The sequence below is a fragment of the Pygocentrus nattereri genome, chromosome 18 (genome assembly GCF_015220715.1).
Source record: "Pygocentrus nattereri isolate fPygNat1 chromosome 18, fPygNat1.pri, whole genome shotgun sequence".
In the NCBI taxonomy this organism is placed as follows: Eukaryota; Metazoa; Chordata; class Actinopteri; order Characiformes; family Serrasalmidae; genus Pygocentrus; species Pygocentrus nattereri.
In genome coordinates this window covers 27889385-27909990 of record NC_051228.1, presented here as the reverse complement: position 1 = coordinate 27909990, position 20606 = coordinate 27889385, and the positions used below count along the sequence as shown (strand labels likewise).

At 39.3% G+C, this 20606-nt stretch overlaps 1 protein-coding gene across 4 annotated transcripts in view; it reads left to right on the top strand.

Annotated features, from left to right (window-relative positions):
- The window catches only part of tln1 (talin 1), an 83187-nt gene that overhangs the window by 52001 nt on the left and 10580 nt on the right, over positions 1 to 20606 (top strand). For all 4 annotated transcript variants that reach the window (XM_037546970.1, XM_017697308.2, XM_037546971.1 and 1 more), the window contains 21 exons: positions 109 to 306; positions 467 to 606; positions 2578 to 2671; positions 3522 to 3611; positions 3726 to 3848; positions 5146 to 5289; positions 5827 to 5988; positions 6319 to 6459; positions 8007 to 8188; positions 8642 to 8774; positions 9082 to 9183; positions 9485 to 9655; positions 9803 to 10048; positions 10453 to 10572; positions 10747 to 10893; positions 11054 to 11220; positions 11783 to 11966; positions 14721 to 14846; positions 16573 to 16689; positions 17250 to 17435; positions 17913 to 18020. In XM_037546970.1, coding sequence (XP_037402867.1) covers positions 109 to 306; positions 467 to 606; positions 2578 to 2671; positions 3522 to 3611; positions 3726 to 3848; positions 5146 to 5289; positions 5827 to 5988; positions 6319 to 6459; positions 8007 to 8188; positions 8642 to 8774; positions 9082 to 9183; positions 9485 to 9655; positions 9803 to 10048; positions 10453 to 10572; positions 10747 to 10893; positions 11054 to 11220; positions 11783 to 11966; positions 14721 to 14846; positions 16573 to 16689; positions 17250 to 17435; positions 17913 to 18020 — 3081 coding nt within the window. The remainder of the gene's footprint in view (positions 1 to 108; positions 307 to 466; positions 607 to 2577; positions 2672 to 3521; positions 3612 to 3725; positions 3849 to 5145; positions 5290 to 5826; positions 5989 to 6318; positions 6460 to 8006; positions 8189 to 8641; positions 8775 to 9081; positions 9184 to 9484; positions 9656 to 9802; positions 10049 to 10452; positions 10573 to 10746; positions 10894 to 11053; positions 11221 to 11782; positions 11967 to 14720; positions 14847 to 16572; positions 16690 to 17249; positions 17436 to 17912; positions 18021 to 20606) is intronic.

Below are 20606 nucleotides of genomic sequence, written 5' to 3'. Positions count from 1 at the left end.
TAGTTAAGCTATTATGAATGGTTATCTTATTAATTATTATTGATGTCTTATAAAAATAACCCTAACATAACCCTAATAATGCAACTGTGTTCAATATGCCTTTTCCAGTTCCCAGCCAGTGGGAAAAGTTTCCAGGAGGCCCAGACGAGCCTGAACCAGGCAGCTGCTGGCCTCAACCAGTCAGCAAACGAATTGGTGCAGGCATCACGTGGCACCACACAGGACCTGGCCAAGGCCTCGGGCAAGTTTGGCCAAGATTTCAGCCATTTCCTGGAGGCTGGCGTGGACATGGCTGGTCAATCACAGGTAGGTCGATTAGAGCTTAGTTGGAAGTATGCATTATCACTATGGAATTTGACAGTTCCCCAAAGATGTTTGCGTTTTATATAAATTATATATGAATGTTTTTTTTTTTTTTAATGAATGGACATATTGAATTAAATCAATCGGTTTTCACTCCATGTAGTCTAAAGAAGACCAGACACAGGTGGTGACCAACCTGAAGACTATCTCCATGTCGTCCAGCAAGCTGCTGCTGGCAGCCAAGGTTCTGTCCACTGACCCGAACTCCCCCAACCTGAAGAACCAACTCGCTGCTGCAGCACGGTCAGAACATGCAGCTCTTCACTTTCATTATTTCTGTTTTTCTGATTTCTTTTTTTCACGCATTCGCATCACTCAGACCAAATATGGCACTGTTTCAGTAGCTTCACTCTTTTTTGGAGAACATTGGCACATATACAGTGCTACAGATGGGCTTGAAAATGCTTTAGGTAATATTTGCTAAATTCACTTTTGTTGTATATTATTAAAACACTACTCTATATATTTGGCTATGTAGCTCACTGTGATGTAATAGCAATTAGTAGCAATGTTGTTTCATACCAGAAAAGAAAAATTGCTGTATCATGCAAGAGGTTTCAAAAAACTATGACTGTATTCGTCAAAGTGACTTGAGATAAAAAAAATCCGGAAAAATCAGACCAGTGATATCTTTGGTCGTTCGTCCAACAGAGTGAGGACTCTGCTCCTAATAATCATTGTGGCATCATGACATGCCTAGTCTATCCACAACCATCTGCTAGACCATCCCTTTCTAACTCACACACAACAGAAATGATTTAGGCAAGCCTGTAGCAACAGTGTGCGCAGTGGCATGAAAAAACATTTGAAACGGCTATAAAACTGCATCATTTTATACTGAAATTCATGTTGGAGGTGATTGAAAGACTGTGGCACAAATGTCCAAGTTGTCCAGCTACAATTTGAGAGGGGAAGACACTTTGGTTATGTCAGCTTTTGAAAGTGAAACAAATTTACTACAGTGCATTTCAAGTAGCGTTGCTTATATGAGACAAATGTTTTGTAAGGAGTTTATTAATTTGTGTTATTTTGCAGTATATATTATTTATTTATGCTAATCATTAAGTAATTGCCATCATTATTAGGGCTGTTGATTTTGTTAGTAGGCTTTCTCTAAATGTGTTGTCCCTCTCCCTTCTGCACTGTGGTCGTTAACCACCCGCTCCTATCCGTGACACTGAAAATTGCTGCAAAACCTCTAGTTGGGAATAGTGCTTTGTAACTTCTAGACCAAAATGGTTCAATACATCTAAAAGGATATGGTGCAAGTTGTCATGTTTTTGTTCTGAGTGTTCAATTAGAGAGCTGGAAAATGAATCGAGACTATATAAACAGTGTCCCATTTAACATTAACCATCACTATTAACTAATTGTAATCTTCTTTAGTTGTAATCAGTGGTGTTTTACTGACATATTATTCTTAATTATGTTTTGAAAAGAGCTGATCTGTTATCTGCACTGGTTGTATTGTGTTTATGCTGTGTGGGAAGTGTTACACAATGACTTTTGCTTTTTCTGTGTAAAACTGACACTGGCTTCCAATACACTCCCACATGTGTGTGTGTGTGTGTGTGTGTGTGTGTGTGTGTGTGTGTGTGTGTGTGTGTGTGTGTGTGTGTGTGGTCTCTCCATCTCTCTCTCTCACACACACGCACGCACACGCACAAACATATGCACACACTGAATTGTCTTCCTTTTTATCAACGGTTCTTACATAATACAGTCCTATGCTGTTCATTTTACACATTTGAGTGGAAACGGGCACAATTATGTAATGGCCAACTGGAGAGCATTCTCTATGGGAGCTGAGCCCTGATCATCTCTGCTGCTCTATCAGTCAGAGAAACTGTGTGTGTGAGTGCGTGTAAGATGGCTCTTTCTCAGCTAGGACTACCGAACTCCAGCTCTGCCAGTCAGAGCTTAGCTGCCTGAATCACAGCTAGAGAGAGGGAGGGAGAGAAGCTTGTGCGTGGTAACACATGTGGGCGGACTGTATTTCTCAGCTCCTCCAGTGCTTTTCTCCCTTTCCCTCTCTCTCTCTGTTTCCCATGTATTTCTGTCGTTCCCTTTCCTGCTCTTTCTATCTCTCTTTATTTCTCCCCTCCATTTCTGTGCTTCTCTCATCTCTGTATTTCTCGCCTTCTCCCACACACTCCCTCCCTCTCTCTCTCTCTAATGCTTATCTCACCTCTCTTTCTTTCTCGGTTTCCACAGCGCGGTAACTGACAGCATCAACCAGCTGATCACCATGTGTACCCAGCAGGCCCCGGGACAGAAGGAGTGTGACAACGCACTTAGGGAGCTTGAGGTACCCCTCTCGCCTTTTTTTTTTCTTCTTCTTCTTCTGTTGCATGTCCTCTCTGTTTCTTTCTCTCTATCTTGACAGTTTATTTTTGTGAGTCAGTGACCTGAATGCACACTAGCCGAACAGAAATTGACAATGAGTGTTTACAAACTGCTAGCTTGTTATTGAGTAGTCACTGCTTAGTCTTTGTCATTGAAAAAAAAATATCTGAGTATGTTGTACTGAGTCATTTAATAAGGACCTGTCATAGTTGCTGACATTCTACTGAGTGTTTAGCTTTGGCAAATATAAACTGCTTTAATGACTATTGATTAAACTAGATTAGTCGATTTAAAATAATGATTGATTAACTGTACCTTTGTGATGAATCAACCGTGATTAATTGGCAGTTTGCATGATGAGGCATAATTTAAAGTCTCTCACTGATCCTTCATATGGTAAGAAACAGAGCCTGATGGACACATCCTTTTATATTGACTGAATATTTATTTTATTTTATAAGGTGAAATACTTAAAAGCCCACTTTATCTCTTTCCAGGAATACACTTAATAAGTCTGTCCAGTTTGCTGTTTATGTCTATAAAGTACAGACTTTGTCAGTCAGCTTTGTTTCCATGTAATCACTTTATAATAAGCCTTGGTGCATAATAAATATGGCAATTTGAGGATTAAAACATTAAAATCATCCAAAATAATTTGTAGATATTTACTGGTGGCAGTTCTCATCAGAAGAACATTTGATACTTCAGTTACAGTTAAAATCTAGGATTTACATTTATTCATTTTCTAAATAACTTGCATATTTCAGTTTGTTATTGTTGTGTGTGGCATTGCATTTTATGTGTGTGTGCAGACGGTGCGGGGCATGCTGGAGAACCCCACTGAGGCAGTGAATGACCTGGGCTACTTTGACTGTATCGATAGTGTTATGGAAAACTCAAAGGTGAACCAAACTATCACACTCTTCTTGTACTTTGTCTTCATGTTACTTCATTCAATTTGCAGTGGATTTGAGGAGAGTGTGGAGTATTTGAATCATATGTGTGATCCTGTGCAGATTTTGGGTGAAGCTATGGCTGGCATCTCCCACAACGCGAAGAACAGTAACCTGCCTGAGTTTGGAGATGCAGTGAGTTCAGCCTCCAAAGCCCTCTGTGGCCTTACTGAAGCTGCTGCCCAGGTAAACAAATGTGTCTGTGTATGTGCGCAAAGTGAATCCCATTTTGTTTTTGTTGTTAGATCTGTCTCTCTCCCTTGATGATTTCTACCCCATTTCATCAAACTAATTAGACCAGTGTTGAGTGAAGAGTGCCAGTCTCCTGGTGTCTAAAACATCTGGAGTTAGGGGAGCAGAAAAAATCAGTGAAAACAGCATCCTCTGCCACCTACATTACATCTCTTTTACATGCACTTGATCCCATTCTATAATTATTCTCCATTTCCAGCATTCTCTTTTCTCTGAATCTTTTTTTCTGTCCAGACTTCAGTTTCATGTCTTTTATTTATTATCTGTGTAAAACATTTGTTGTTCCCTGTTTGTTGTGTGCCTTTCACAGATATGACATCTACCAAGTCACTGTACCTATTGGCATTCTGTGGTTATTTAAGATTTTTTTTTGCTTTTGTTCAATCTTCCTTTTTCTTCTGTTACCTTTTGTGCCCACACACAAAATATCTGGTATTTTTGTATCTTTTATCTTTTTCCACACACACACATAGTTGAAGTTCATAATGGGTTTGATGGAGGATGGTGAGTCATGTTTATATGCTCCATCTCTCTCTGCTCTAAAAGCTTCCAGTCTGTTGCTGTGGCTCAGCATCTCACACTCTCATTAGAGCATGATTGCTAGTTGTACACTACAGAGAAAAGTGATTTTTTTTGTTGTGTGTGTGTTTCTGTGCATGTGTGCCAGAGTGGTGTTGCCAGCGCAGATGGTAAGAGAGCTGGTTAATGTGGTTGAGGACAAATCAGAACTGATTCTGTAAGAAGCCTTTGCTGCAAGATTTTACCAATCTGATTTGTTTTTTCTGACTCTCATACTGAGATGGATGATCTTATTTGGCAACTCCTAAGTGTTGAATGTAAGGTTAAAGAGAAGAAAGTTTGATTCTCCAAGGCAAGAGGCCTCTCGGGCCAGAAGTTCTGAATTTTTAATGTCCAAAACACGTAATGTTGTGGCAGGGGAAATAGTGTCTACCTGTGGTTGTGAGGGCAGACATGGACACCACCAAATGATAACACATTTCCTTATTCCGTGTTCCTCATAACAAATTCTTTATCTCCAAAATGGGCCTTAGTTTTACACTGGAAATGATTAGATCAAAAAAAATGTACCGTATCTTGTTAAAATCCCTTGGTGGACTAAGCAGAACTTGAACCAGCAGCTCCTTCAGTTTCTGAGGTGGAGCCCATAACCACTAAATCACTGCTACCACTGTTTCAGCTGAATTGACCAAACTATCCTTCTCTATTGTAGGGTGCCTTTCTGGTTGGTGTCTCTGACCCAAACAGCCACGCTGGACAGAAGGGCCTGGTCGATCCAGCTCAGTTCGCCAAAGCCAAACAGTCTATTCAGATGGCCTGCCAGAACCTTGTGGACCCAGCCTGTACTCAGTCCCAGGTAACAGCCGCGCTTACCACAAAAGCCTGGTACATACAACATATGTTTGGGTTTTACATATGTGAATCTATGAGCAAACAAATCTCATAATTATTACAGCCAATCTGGTGTAGTGTTCCTCGCTCACAATTTTGGAGGGCCTCAGCATCACATAGTAATCTTCTCCCTCTTTCAGTATACCTGATTAAACACATTAACTTAAGAGTTTGATGTGAGAAGGGTGAGCCATAGAGTAAGAGATATACAAAACTATGCAGTTGAATTTGATGAAAAGTTGGTGTTGTGTATATACAGTCCTATTTTGTGGAAAGGAAACCCATCCTTTACATTGTTTTGGTATTTTTTTGCCATTGAAACATTGAAAATTACAATGATTACAAACAATAATAACTAACTTAACTGGCTGTGGTAGATTTTCAGAACTTTTTAACTGTTTTCAACTTAGCACAAGTAAATATTTTTACACTGTAGCATTTATGAACTTCTTCGAGTCAAATCATTCATCTGATTTGTTTTGACACCTCTGTATTTCCCAAGGTTCTCTCTGCTGCCACAATTGTTGCCAAACACACCTCCGCCCTCTGCAACGCCTGCCGCCTGGCCTCCTCCAAAACATCCAATCCTGTTGCTAAGCGACAGTTTGTCCAGAGTGCCAAAGAGGTGGCGAACAGCACAGCCAACCTTGTCAAGTCCATCAAAGTGAGTGTTCACTCTGAATTCTCCTCTAGCTGCAGTCCCAGGAGGTTCACACAAGTTCCACAGCTGTTAGTTTATCTCTTCAAGATCAAAAAATGAGCAAAAGATAATTTTGTGCAGCTTTTGGAAGTTTGTGTGGATTTTGAGGAACTTTAAGGTGTTCACCTAAGTGTTTTGGGGACATTCTTGTTTTGAACTTGTAAAGAGTATGAACATCATTATGTGTGCAAATATGTCAGTGTGTATATATTTCATTAGAAGCTGTGCATACAGAATATTCTCATATTTCAATGTGTGTGCTTATGTGCCATATATGTGCTTCTGTTTACTCAGGCCCTGGATGGAGCCTTTAACCAGGAGAACAGACAGAAATGCAAGGCTGCGACAGGGCCGCTAATTGAAGCTGTGGATAACCTCACTGCTTTTGCCTCCAACCCAGAGTTTGCCAGTGTGCCTGCGCAGATCAGCCCAGAGGTACTTTATATTCCAAACATCACCTACATTGCCCATCTAGCGTTTGAGAATATAATTTTTCTTATTTTGTAATTAACTAAGAAAAATACCTTCAAATATTTTAATTTTTTTGCTGGACCACCTACTGGGCTGGACTAGAAGTGGCAGTTTGGCTTACTGACTCACTGACATATTTGTTGAAACATGCATGTGCAAGGAGGGTAGCCAGCCCTCAAGTAGGTGGCGGTAATACACCCTAAGTTAGCCTCAGGCTTCTCAAGCTATGCAGCATTAGGTGAGCTACATGTGGTTGTATGTCCTTGCTAGAAATGATATGCTGTGGGTTGCCGCTGGCATGAGCCAACAAAGTTTGGCTACCAATTTGAGCATGTTAATTCGGCATTAGCCATGTGCGAGGTGCAGGAAATGAAGGAAAATCATCGAGTTTTATCTCTAAAGAGGAGCATAAGTTATTTTAATGTTCTAGGTTGTAAAACCTGTAAATATCAATGAGAAAACAATTTAATTTAAACTTTTCATCTGAAACAACACAGTTTGCTAAACTAAGCAACACAGAAGTAAATTGGTAAAGTAGCCCCTATTTGCTATTTAAGAGAGCCTTTAACAAATGGTTAATACTGCATTCCTTGTTTAAATGGTCATCTAAGTAGCCTTTTTCCTCACCCAGCAGCCAGCTAACACTGTTTTATTTTCACTTTCTCACACTAGATTTAGTTTATGTGATTGTGAGATGCCTTTTAAATGATGTAAAAATGGCTGGTTAGGATTGGTACAGATTTGTTTTGGGGTTTAGAAAGTAACATAGATGTAAAGTAATTATAAAGAGATCCCATTGAAGTTTGGGAGAATTAGTCATTTGTTTTTTTAAGTAACTACTCTGCCACTGGTCAACGATGGGTCAGCTTCTTATTTTCGAGCATAACCATTGTTTTGTGTTCTTATTTGTCTAACTAAAAACTTTTTAAGACTAATTTTAGACCATATGTTTGTAAGCTAGTTAACCCTGTGGGGTGTGTTTGTAAATTGTTGCCCCAGGCACTCAAATTGACTTGATTGTAATAATGCACATACTGCTACAGGCTTTATAATAGTAGCAGTGAACCCACAAGTTTGGGGTGTGGGGTTTGAAGGGCGTCATGTGCCAACCACTGTGACTTCTCTCTTCTAAAATGTCTGCTTTACCCCTTGCGCAATTAACCAAAAGTTGAAAAGGAGAGCGCATGTGGCCTGGCACTCCAGCAAAACTCGCCTTGTCTACTCTTGTTTTTAAAATTCAGGGTATTTGTTGCAACACTCTGAACACTCTTGCTTGGTGGAAATAGCAGGTTTGAAAAACTTTTCATAAGCTTTTTGCCACTATTTGTTCCTTTGACAATGTATATTTAGAATTTTATATTTGTTTTGAAAGACACATTTTATGGTCGCTTTGATCAGTAATGTTGCATTTTTAGTAATGCTATATTATGTAATGTTGTTAGATGGGTTACTACATCCATTAAGTGTGTGGATTAATGTGCTGAATTTCATGCATTTGTTTTTGTGTGTAGGGTCTGGCTGCCATGGAGCCCATAGTGGCGGCGGCTAAAACCATGCTGGAGAGCTCAACAGGCATGATTCAGACAGCTCGCTCACTGGCTGTCAACCCCAAAGACCCACCCAAGTGGTCAGTGCTGGCTGGCCATTCCAGGACCGTGTCAGACTCCATCAAGAAACTTATCACCAATATGAGGTGCTTAACCCAAGTCCTGCCTTGTTTGGAAGACAGTACTGGCACTAACACTGACCCTAGTGTATACATTGAGTCATGGACATATGCCACTGATACAGTTGACAATATTTCTTAGTCCTGGTCATTATTAAAGTATAGTAGTACAATTTTATAAACTGACAATATTGTTGTCATGACTTCAGATATCAGAATCAGGAGTATAACCAGTCTGTTGTCAAATAAAAAAGAATATTGTTTGGTGTAATTGAATAATTTTTTTAAACTTTCTACAGTTTGTACAGTATTTTTGTAATGGTTTAATGTTAAAAAACTAAACGTCTTCTTTCTTCTTTCAATTTTGCCTTAGTAAAAGTAAGTAATGCTAGCTTTTGCTTAACCATTGCTGCATTGGTAAGCAGTGGAATGTTGCTAGAGTTTTGAACTAATGCTTGGTTTTGTGTTAAACACCAACAGAGAAAAAGCCCCAGGCCAGAGGGAATGTGATGAGGCCATCGAAGTTCTGAATAACTGCATCCGTGAGGTGGATCAGGCTTCTCTTGCTGCCATTAGTCAGCAGCTCACGCCCAGAGATGACATCTCTCACGAGGTGTGTGTTGGCCCTGCAGCATACACAACACAGCACGCCACACAAGCATTTGTGTAAAATTCAGAGAACTCTGCCAGTTAATTAACTCTTACAATGCTCAAACAGAACTTGGGAATTCCAGGAGGAAGACTTTCATCTTTTCACAGTCATTATGTGAGACAAAAGAGAAAAGTTACATAAGTCCCAAATTAGTGTGTGCTGTTGTTTGTTGTTGTTGTTCTTGCTGTTAGCCTTAATTTAAACTTTATTACTTATAGTCAGTGGTAGATATTTGACAGGCTGAATTATTTTGTCTGCTGTGTCACAGGCTCTGCATGAGCAGATGGCAGGCTCCGTGCAGGAGATCAGCAACCTGATTGACCCAGTGGCCATTGCAGCCCGCTCTGATGCCTCCCAGCTGGGACACAAGGTATGACACTTCCTGCATCTTTACATACTCTCTACACCTAACTTAAGGTGAACTTGAACTGGTCTTCTCTTCTTTTGCACATCTTTTGTCTCCCTTTGTCTACAGTGACCAGCACACAAGTGGAGTCAGCTTAAGCTAACTAACCAAAATTTTTAAATTTAAATCTAAGAAAACTCAGTATAATGAAAATGGTCTCCTTAATCTTGCATATCTCTGTAGTTCCTGTTATTTGTGCTTCATTTGTCTGTGTATCTACTGTACATTTGTTAAAGGTCTCTCCTGGTCTCATTTGGTCTTATAGGTGTCTCAGATGGCGAGCTACTTCGAGCCACTCATCATGGCAGCCATTGGCACAGCGTCCAAGATCTTAAATAGTCAGCAGCAGATGAATGTGCTGGACCAAACTAAGACTCTGGCAGAGTCAGCCTTGCAGATCCTCTACACAGCCAAAGAAGCTGGCGGCAACCCAAAGGTGATGCATTTCCTTTTTTTTTTTAAGAATATAAGAGCCCTCCTCTCTTTCAATCTTCCAGATCAGTTATTAAAAGTTTTGTTCTAAATGTTTGTTCTAAATGCCATGCTTAAAAGTTTTGCTTCCATTTGTGCTTCACGCACACAGGCTGCCCACACACAGGAGGCTCTGGAGGAGGCTGTTCAGATGATGAAGGAGGCAGTGGACGACCTAGCTGGGACACTGGCCGAAGCAGCCAGTGCAGCAGGTGCTGTGGGTGGCATGGTGAACTCAATCAGCCAGGCCATCAACAGGATGGAGGACCCTGCAGTGGAGCCTGAGGGAAGCTTTGTGGATTACCAGACCACCATGGTGAAGACAGCCAAAGCCATTGCAGTAACTGTGCAGGAGATGGTATGTGGTGATGTTCAGTTGCTTCAAAAGTGGGAAATTAGTAGTTGATTGTTTTAAAAATGTAAGTGGATAATTAATTTACCTTTTTATTGTTAACCATTTACAATACAGGCTCATTTTTCAGTGATTAGTCTGAAAGCATATTATTCAGTAACTACTATACATTATTCCTTAACTACTATATGTAAATTGTTATGATCCTGAAGAATTGATCCATACAGATCCTTGCAGGCGTTGATCAAGTACATGAAGACCACACTACCCTTTATGCTTAATAAGAATATTTATTACGCATACATAATTATTCTGTAGAACATCATTTTTAAAATTAGTTAATTGTGATTTAGTTATATTATGTTTGAATCAAAGCAAAGCCAAATCAAAAACCATAGTTTTGATATCAGGTTACCAAATCAAACACCAACCCTGATGAGCTGGGAGGCCTGGCTGGTCAGCTGACCACTGAGTTTGGAGACCTGGCCTCGGAGGCCAAATGTGCTGCCATCACTGCCGAGAACGATGAGGTAACTTTGCAGCACTGTCTGGCTCTGATTAGTCTGTACTGCTATCACTAGATACTGTTACAAAATATTGATGTCTGTGTTAAAGCATCTAGAGTAGCCATATGTGACTACTTGTGTGTCTATATGTTCTATATAGTCTATATGTGCAGTTATTTCAGTGTCTTTCCTCTACAGATCGGCTCCCACATTAAGAAGCAGGTAACAGAGCTGGGCTACAGCTGTACTGGGCTTGTCACTAAAGCGGGAGCACTGCAGTGCAGTCCCAATGATTCCATCACCAAGAAGGAACTCATTGACAGCGCCCGCAAAGTCTCTGAGAAAGTAAGTGGACAAGTTTGTCTTCATTGATTTTTCACTATTCTTGAAATAACAAGACTTGTTTGTCTCATCAAGTCTTAACTGTAGGCTCTTCATTACAATATCCATCTCTCTCTCTCTCTCTCTCTCTCTCTCTCTCTCTCTCTCTCTCTCTCTCTCTCAGGTGTCTCATGTGTTGGCAGCGCTGCAGGCCGGTAATCGTGGCACTCAAGCATGCATCACAGCTGCCAGTGCAGTGGCTGGCATCATCGCTGACCTCGATACCACCATCATGTTCGCCACAGCAGGCACTCTGAATCGGGAAAATGCAGAGACCTTCGCTGACCACAGGTTCCTTCATGTTACAGACCTACTGCAACATAGCTACAAGCCACATAAGGATGCTTGTTCAGTCAGACACAACATGAAAAAAGTATTTGCTGCTATTATTTTACCCGTTATTAGATAATCGTTATCATAAGATCCAGCATTTGTTTCAGTGAATACATTTCTGCTGTCTTTGATTATTTGTTTATTGTATATTGGTAGCATTGGGAAGGTATGAAGGCAGCCTTTAATGATGTATATAGCTCCACCTGCTGTTTGTCTCAGGCAGTGCTTGCGCATGCACATTTCACCAGTGAGAGTTGGTCAGCTGGTGACTCAGTAGGAAACGTTGACTCTTATAGGCTGGTCCAGTAGGTGGTTCAGCAAAGAGTGATTTGTAATGCACTAGATCCATGTTACCATGCAGACAGATTACTGACAGAACCACTAATGGTGGCCTTTGCCTGTGTAGAAGATTTAGTAGATTAGTCTGTTGACCAAATTAAAGTTGATAAGTTGAATCACAGATATAATCAATAGTTGCAGCCCTAATGTAATTGTTGATATTTTTGTCCTTGCCTCCCAGAGAGAACATCCTGAAGACGGCTAAGGTTCTTGTGGAAGACACAAAGCTGTTGGTGTCTGGAGCAGGAGCCAGTCAGGAGAAACTGGCCCAGGCAGCCCAGTCCTCGGTCAGCACCATCACCAAACTGGCCGATGTGGTCAAGCTTGGGGCTGCCAGCCTGGGCTCCGAGGACCCTGAGACACAGGTATGGTTGTCTTCCTTGTACCGGTCTAAAAAAGGGATTCCTTACATTGTTTGTTTTTAAGTGTATTTTATTAGTTTGCATTAATAGGTTTGCTGTGTGCACTAACCTTTAAAATATGCCATTATTTCATGCTGATGGTTTGTTTTGGCTCTGTACTTTGTGTCTACAGAGGCACATCTTTGCAGCAGTTCTTTTCTGCACCCTCTATAAAGCTCATGTCTTTGTTGTGTTGTTCATGATGCTGTCACTTAAATAAGCTTGGCCATCCCTACAGTATTCATAGAAGCCTGTTTTCTCTAGAATACATCATTCTCTCAGCATGCTGTGTTGTTGCATTCAGTTGCTCTCACTCTCTCTCTCGCTCTCGCTCTCTCCTCTCTTCCTCTCTTCCCCCTCTCCTCTCTATTTCTCTCCTCTCTGCTCCTGGCACACAAGGCTCTCTATTCTTCCTGTGGCTTTCCTCTTGGTCAGGATGTGGGTACTGTTTGTGTCTGGAAATGAATTCACAAAAGTGTGTTTTCATCTATTTGTCTCTGTTCGTCACCAGTGAGATGTGGATATACAGTTGTGAGCAAAAGGCTGGTTATAACTGAAGCCATAATAAGAAAATAAAGTGCAGTTTACAGTATTTACAACACAACACAGTTACGTCCTAAACTTTTTACAGAGCCATATCTTTGTTTAAATAAAAAATAATGTTAATCGTGATCACTGATAGCCATGTGAACTCTTTTTGTGTAGCCGTGTAATTAGTAGTGGAAATTCTGATTTCTGTAGCTACTGATTAATCTTACACATCAGTTAATTTGGCTCTTTTCTTTCTACAAAAGTTTAATCATTTCAGTTCTTGCATATTTTTCCAGATGTCTTGGTTGAACGGTTTGCTTCACATCACATACAGGCATTTTAGTGAGGTTGAGGTCAGGACTCTGAATTGGCTGTTGTGAAAGGCAGATTTTCTGTTTGACCAATTCTATTTAAGTCTTTAGATAAAAACCCACAGGCCTTTCTGTCTTTTTTACTGTAAGAGGAGAACTGATTCCTTTGGTTTGAAATAATTAGTAATGGTCAAGAAGCTGTTCTGAGAAAAGAAATTTTCTAAGCACTGAAAGAAGCTGCAGGTATTCTCAGAGCATTGGTCTGGTTTCCCCTAGAGTCCAGACCTTAATATCACAGTGAATGTGTTTGGAATTACTTCAATCATGAGAAGAACAAAATGTCAACCAGCTTCTGAAACTGAACTGGTGAATAGGGAAATATATCCATGCAGATTTCTTTGAAACACTGTAATCAAAAGGCAAAAGGTAGACACAGAAATTCAGAAAAATCAGATTTTATGTTTATGCTTTTGTGTAATTTTCTGTTAAATGTTTTCTTTTTGTGACACTGCAAAATGAATGACACACACCTACAAGCCATTTTGGCTAGAAAGGTAAATGAATGCAAAGTACAATACTCTGCTTAACATGGCAATTAAACACACCTGAACTGATTGACACCTGACTACCCTCTTTTAAAGATGATCATTATTCTAGAGGTCACACATTTTCTATAATCAACTTTGATATTGTGAGTTATTTATTTAGTAAAGATATATGGCAATGCAATGCCATTATTAATTAACCAACAAAGATGAAGATATTATAAGCAATTATTGCAGAATTCATATAATTCCAAAGGGTTCACAAACTTCTTCTTGTTCATATCCATCCTAAAAATGCACAGGGATGTAATAAGATGACTGTGTGATGCTCTTCACAATAAATTCCACATGTTCTCACAGCAACATTCAATCATTCATTGAAAAGCGGCAGAAATGGGAATAGTTGTTTACTGTAGTGAGGAGAGGTATTAGTTCCTGAGGCAAAAATATCCATTAAAATAAGTGGCTGTTCCTCGTTTTATCTTTATATTTCTGGTCACTGATGCAGTTCTGTTCTGAAAGCTGCTAAAACAAATTATTTGCGGTCGTTGTTTAGTCTGATTATTGTTTTTCTTTTTTCCATGTGAATCTTGCTCGGCACTATAGTTCCTAGACATAGACAGTTCACTCTCATTGCTGCACTTTTGCCTTTTAACACTAACCCAGAAAAGGTTTATTCTTCAGTACATCAGCTTCTGTATTAATCATTATCCACATACTGCACTCACTGTGTGGTGCCCAGTCCCTTACAAACTGGCCCTAGTTTACAACATGAAGGTCAGTGTATGTGAAAATGAAGTAATTATAAGAAATTAGATTTAAGTAATAAGAGATATCGCAGGCATAGCTTCAGTCTGTGTCTATTTTTATATATATGTGTATATATATATATATATATATATATATATATACAATAAATACAAGCCATGTATTATTTTAGTCTACAATTTCTAATTATATCACATGCAATCAAATTTGAACTTTGAGCATATAATTTGTAGCTGGCATTAAGGCTTTCAACCACACGCGCATTCAGTTAATCACAAAAATGAATGCTGATCACTTTTAAAAGTTTTTTTTTTTTAAGTTTTAAAATGTCTTTTTTTGTTTGCTTATTTGTTGTTTCATATATATGTGTGTGTGTGTGTGTGTGTGTGTGTAGTGCTTATTATTCTACCTGCTATGTGTATTGCAACAATTCTTTAGATAAAACCGCTCTTTTTCTGTATCAGTGCACACATCAAAGGGGGTTTGTTGTCGACACTAGATGCCAGTATTGGTCTTTCCACTCCCTGTCCCTTCACACTGACAGGTCTGTGCTCTCTGCTCAGGTTGTCCTGATCAATGCAGTCAAAGATGTGGCCAAAGCTCTGGGTGACCTCATCAGAGCCACGAAGGCAGCTGCAGGCAAACCTCATGATGATCCTGCCATGCTGCAGCTCAAGAATTCAGCCAAGGTAGGGCATTTGTGGAAAAGCAGTTTTCCAGATTTTTCTGATTTTTCCTTTTCCCATCATTCCCATTATAATCACCACTGAGTTTTTAGAGAAAGGAAGCTGATCCAACATCCAACAGTTCCACTCTACATTTCCCACTTTATTTATTTATTTATTGGTTGGTTGGTTGGTTGGTTGGTTGGTTGGTAAGTACTAAAAATGTTATGCTGTGGTTACAGTGAACCTCTGGATCCAATATATCGTACTGAGCATTCAAACTAGGTACATTTATTTCTAGCAAATTAACAATTTACCAGAGCATTTCCCTCTGCAAGATTTGACTATGTTTATTATGAGAAGCACAACTGCACTTCAAAGTTTTAAAATCGTTTTGACTGAAATTATTATGTATTAGCCAACAGTGCTTCCATGGCCTAAATGTCCAGAATATAGTTTAAGCTCATTTGTCAAAGAAGCATGGCCAAGAAACTAGCAATATTGGAATTGTGGCAAATTTAAGAATTTGGTTTTGGCTTATACTTTGTGGTGAGGGACTGGATTAAATATTTTGAACATAGCTGTGCATTTTTTGTTATAAATGAACACACATGAACACACATGGCCAGTGGTCTCTAAATAAACTGTAAGTCTGTATAGTTCATTTCTAAGACTTCCCTAGAAGTTGTGATATGTTCCACTGGTTTGGGAATGGTGTGCGGAGTGTCTGTATGTGTTGTACAGTCAGAAAGGGGGTTGATGATGGTTTATTGTTGACTTCAATCATAAAGGTATCTGTAGATGTAATATGACATTCTATAAGTCCTGGAAAAATACTGGAAAATTTTTCTTTAGTAAGGAGGAGTTTGGTTATTGCACTTTTGCTTTAGGAGTCTGTCTGTGTAAGAAACACAATAGTCTGTATTCCTGGATGCATCTGCAGCAGGAAATGACTTATGATGGCGTTCTCACAGCATGTTAAAATTAGTTGACATAATTACATTTGATACTGACGTCTCTCTTTACATTTCATCCATAAAAGAAAAAAGGGCAGGCTGTCATCCACGACTGACATTGCTATCATATTTTTTTGTTATAAGTCAAACTGATAGACAGCCACACACCTGTCATCAGCATATTCTAGTAGTGAAGACCAAGTTGAACATAGAATGTAAAAAGATACTGTTTATATTTTGTTTACTTGTGTTTTGTCACCTCAAAGTGTGTGTGTAAGCGATCATAGATCACAGAAGCGTGTATGATTTCCAGTTTCCTTTTTCAGTCCATCGCATTTTTGCTTTTGAATGTAATGGTCATTTATCAGCACATTGGATACTGAGATGTTTGTCAACAGCCAAGAGGGGTAATTCAAGCCTAATCCACCTGCTCCCATCTCCATACAGCTACACACATATACACAGTCTCTGTACCCCTCTTGGCCGTTCTGTACCTCGTGCTAATGGGAAATGGCATGGTAAAACGAGCTGAGCGGAGAGAATTGCAGACATGGTCACTATGACTTGGGAAGACAGGAAAGATGTCATGGTGTGTGGAACCTGAGCACTAAATTAAAATGTCTGATATTAGACAAGTCAAACGCAAAAAAAAAGCAAAATAGTGCAATAAGCAGTCTAGCATGTGCAATAACACACTATGCTTCTACACAATCTATGCATTTTATAAAATAAGTGCATTATTTAAGGCTGTGCAGCAAGAAGTCATACTAAACTGTTGCAATGGTTGTCTTTAGGTAATGGTTACGAATGTGACATCCCTGCTGAAGACCGTGAAGGCGGTGGAGGACGAGGCCACTAAAGGCACACGGGCGCTGGAGGCCACCATCGAGCACATTAAACAGGAGCTGGCTGTGAGGACTTCACCTTCTACACTTACTAACTTGATAACTTAATAGATAAGATTGTCCTTGATTAGTTGAGGCATCAGTAATTGTTAAATTGAAATTGCGCATGTAAAAATGGTCTATTTTAGCACACTTCTGCCATGCTTTTAGGGTGCTTTCTCACTTGGCCCACTTCAGCATTTCAAGTGGTTTCAGACCAGTTGGTTTTTGGGAATATGTGAACACGTCAAACAAATACAACCTTCTCTGAAGTGGACTACAGACCTATAGCAAATGAAAGTGATGAGCAACTTCAACATATAATTATGTAAACATCTATGGCTTGACAAGTTGATCGGATATCGACAACGATATCACAGGTAGTAATTGCCCATACTGGAAAAAAGAAATGATGGAGAACGAAATAGGCTTAGTTTAACATGGCTTAGCAAATATGTTTACATGCGATTATGTATTCTTGTTTGCTGTTATTGGCCAAGAATTAACAGTGAATTGTTACAGGACATTTGTTAGTTTCTAGTGCTTCTGTGAGGTTAAATGCCAGAGACTCTGATGTTCTTTCTCAGGTGTTCAGCAGTCCAGATCCTCCTCCAAAGACAGCCACCCCTGAGGAGTTTATCCGCATGACCAAAGGCATCACACTGGCCACAGCGAAGGCTGTGGCTGCTGGCAACTCTTGTCGGCAGGAGGACGTGATTGCGACAGCCAACCTGAGCAGAAGAGCCATTGCTGACATGCTGCACTCCTGCAAGGTAACACAAGTCACACAGGCCTTTCATGTGCCCTGCAATGATAAAGTGGCCACAGCTCTCAAAGTTTTTTATTACTTTTTTTTTTTTTCCCCCCATGAGTCTATCTTTTTCTCTCCCGCTCACTTTCTCTGCCTCTTTTTATATATTTATTTCTTTAAATATATATATCATATGCATTTTGATCTTTTTTCTGTTTCTGTCTTTTTTTTAAACCTTCTCTCCCTCATTTTTTTCCCTCACTCTCTGTCCCTCTCTCTCTTTTTTTGTCTCACACGTTTGCTCTTGTCTCTTTTTGTCTTTCCTTTTCGTATACATTTTCTGTCTCTTTCACATCTCTCTCTATCTATCTATCTATCTATCTATCTATCTATCTATCTATCTATCTATCTATCTATCTATCTATCTCTATGTCTCTCACTCTCTCTCTCTCTCCCCCATTTTCTCTGTCTCTCGTTATTTTTTCCTCACTCTCTGCAGCAAGCAGCCTACCACCCTGAGGTGAGCAACGAGGTTCGGACTCGTGCTCTGCGCTTTGGAACAGAGTGTGCCAATGGCTATCTGGGCCTCCTGGAGCATGTGCTTGTGGTAAGTTTGAAATGGTGCCTCCGATCAACCAGCATGTTTAGTACTTCAACAATTAGGGAGGTCCTCTGGAACACACATACATACACAAACTCCTCAAGACCCCCAGAGGTGTCATTAAGGGTAAACCCTGTATGAAATACTTTGGGTGTCATTTGACCTTGAGCTGCTTGTTATTTCAGTGGGGCAGTAAAAGGCAATAGCTACCCCCTGTGTCAGCCTCTTGCTTGCCCCACACTGACCTGCTCTTAGCTTAGAGGTCTGTGGTTACAGCATTAGACATGATTTAGGACTTCACAATATATTATTTTAGTAATTTATTCTCAGTTATTGAAATAATGCAATACTGGTATTGCAGAATATACAAATTAGTCCCTTGGGATAATTTGTGATATTTATTTATTTGTTTGTTACAGTATTTGTTCATATTGTGCAGCACTAGTCATTTTATGTTATGAATAGATTTCAATGTTGCAGTGATTTAGAAATGTCTTTCCTTGTCAGGTCAGGGGATATTTGATTTTCTTACTCATTAACTGTGCTATAAATATCACTTGTGGTTGTCTTCAGTTGTCTTGCTGCTATGTCTTCACACAGGGTAGATTTTTTCTGCAAAATACAATCATGTTGAACTCAAGAACTTAAACTAAGAAAAAGCATTACAGACATCAGTTCTTGTAGGCTGTAATCTAGACATCTTGGAATTTCCTGGTTATGTCTTCTGTTCACACATGAGGCCTCAAAATAATTTCTTGGGTATTGTTCTAGCTGCAGCTTGTGCAGGTAAAATGCTATTCACACTAAATCCCTTCCCATATTATAGGCGCATATATGAAAGGGACGAGTAAATTGTAGAAATGCACACTCCGTGAATGCATTTTTCTGTCTAGATTACCTTATTGTCTTGATTCTGGATAGAATATGTAGTGGCACAATGTGACAATGTGTGGCAAATTATCACATAAACTACAATGATGCTCCTGACTCCTCCTCCTTTCTCCTTTCTTCTGACGATTGTATGTCTGTGCGCGTGTATGCTTTACTCTGTTCACTATGGTAGCCGGTGAGTAAGAGTTGATTGACCTGCACGAGTGTGTACCCACATTGTGTGTGTGTGTGTCCAAAAAGATTAACAGCCTTTTGACCCCAAGAGATATTCTTACCCACTCACACATGGCTGAATAATGTGGCTAGAGCATTGTTATTTTAAGACAATGGATAGTCTTTTCAACTAAGGGCTGTGCTACCAATGTTTGTGTATTATTGATGAGGTTACAATGTTATGCCTGAAAGGAATCATACAGTAACTGCTCTGACTAGGATCTTTTTTTTTTTTAATCAAATTCTAATGAACATTAGTGAATGGGCAAAGGAAGCAAATACTAAATACAGCCCGAAACTGTAATGAGGTTATGGATGTAGTTCATGTAATGCACAATGTTGATTGCGGATTGGTTGTACACTTGGAAGTATTAATAATAAATTAACCGTTTACTTGGATGTTTGGCTCCTTAGAAATTTTGATTTTGAAATGTATGGCTCTAGAATTACATTTATCTCATGTTTTTGGAGCTCTCAAAACACAAATACCAAAAACATCTAAAAAAATTATTTTATTAAATAATATTAATAGCTAAAAATATTAACAGGTTAATTTTTAAGTGGTATATGTTAATGCCGTGTCTTAATGTGACATTTGAAATGTAGTCGTCAGTCAGTATTTTGCTCAAATATACTTTTGCTCCTAAAATGCATTGTCTGCACGTGATGGTATTTCTGTTTTCAAACTGTAGGAACATCTTTTATATTTATATATATATATATATATATATATATATATATATATATATATATATATATATATATATATATATATATATATATATATATATATATAGGTTGATAACTATTTGATTTGCAAGTATGTGGGTGTGTGTCCTTAGTGTGTTGTCTGCGTTTTGTGTCTGCGTTGCTGGGGCAGGGGCTTTTCTTAGTACTCTATTTGAATGGCCTGGCAGTGGTATGTCTGCCAGCCCCCAGAGCCACCAAATTAATGACAAACACCTGTTATAGTCTCACCAGCAACTCTGAAGGACACTCTAAGGACACACAAACACAAACCTAGTGAAGCATTTGTAAAACAGCAATGTGTCATGAACTCATCTGAATACGTTACATGCCTACATTTTTTTTTCCCTGAGGTCCACTTAGGCCATTTGTGTGGTTTCATTTACCAAAAAATGGTCTTGCCTAACAATTGTCCACCCTTTTTATGCCTTAGAATAAAGCAATGTTTTTGTTACTGCAGCTTTAAGACTGACACATCCAAATGATCTCTGTTCTAAATGGTTGCATCATTCAAAAAAAACAGTCCAGACTGAAACGCTCCCTATAACTTCAGCATAACATCACAAAATACTTCTGATCATTTTGAAGCTTAGTTTCCAGATATGGACTGCATATCAGCATGGAATGGGAGTTAATAGTACATTAAGTGACTTGAAGTAACAGTGTTTACATACATTATTTTCTTGTCCATGGAATGGAAGTTTTGTCAAATGGGTATTTGGAAAGTTGCACATATTTTGC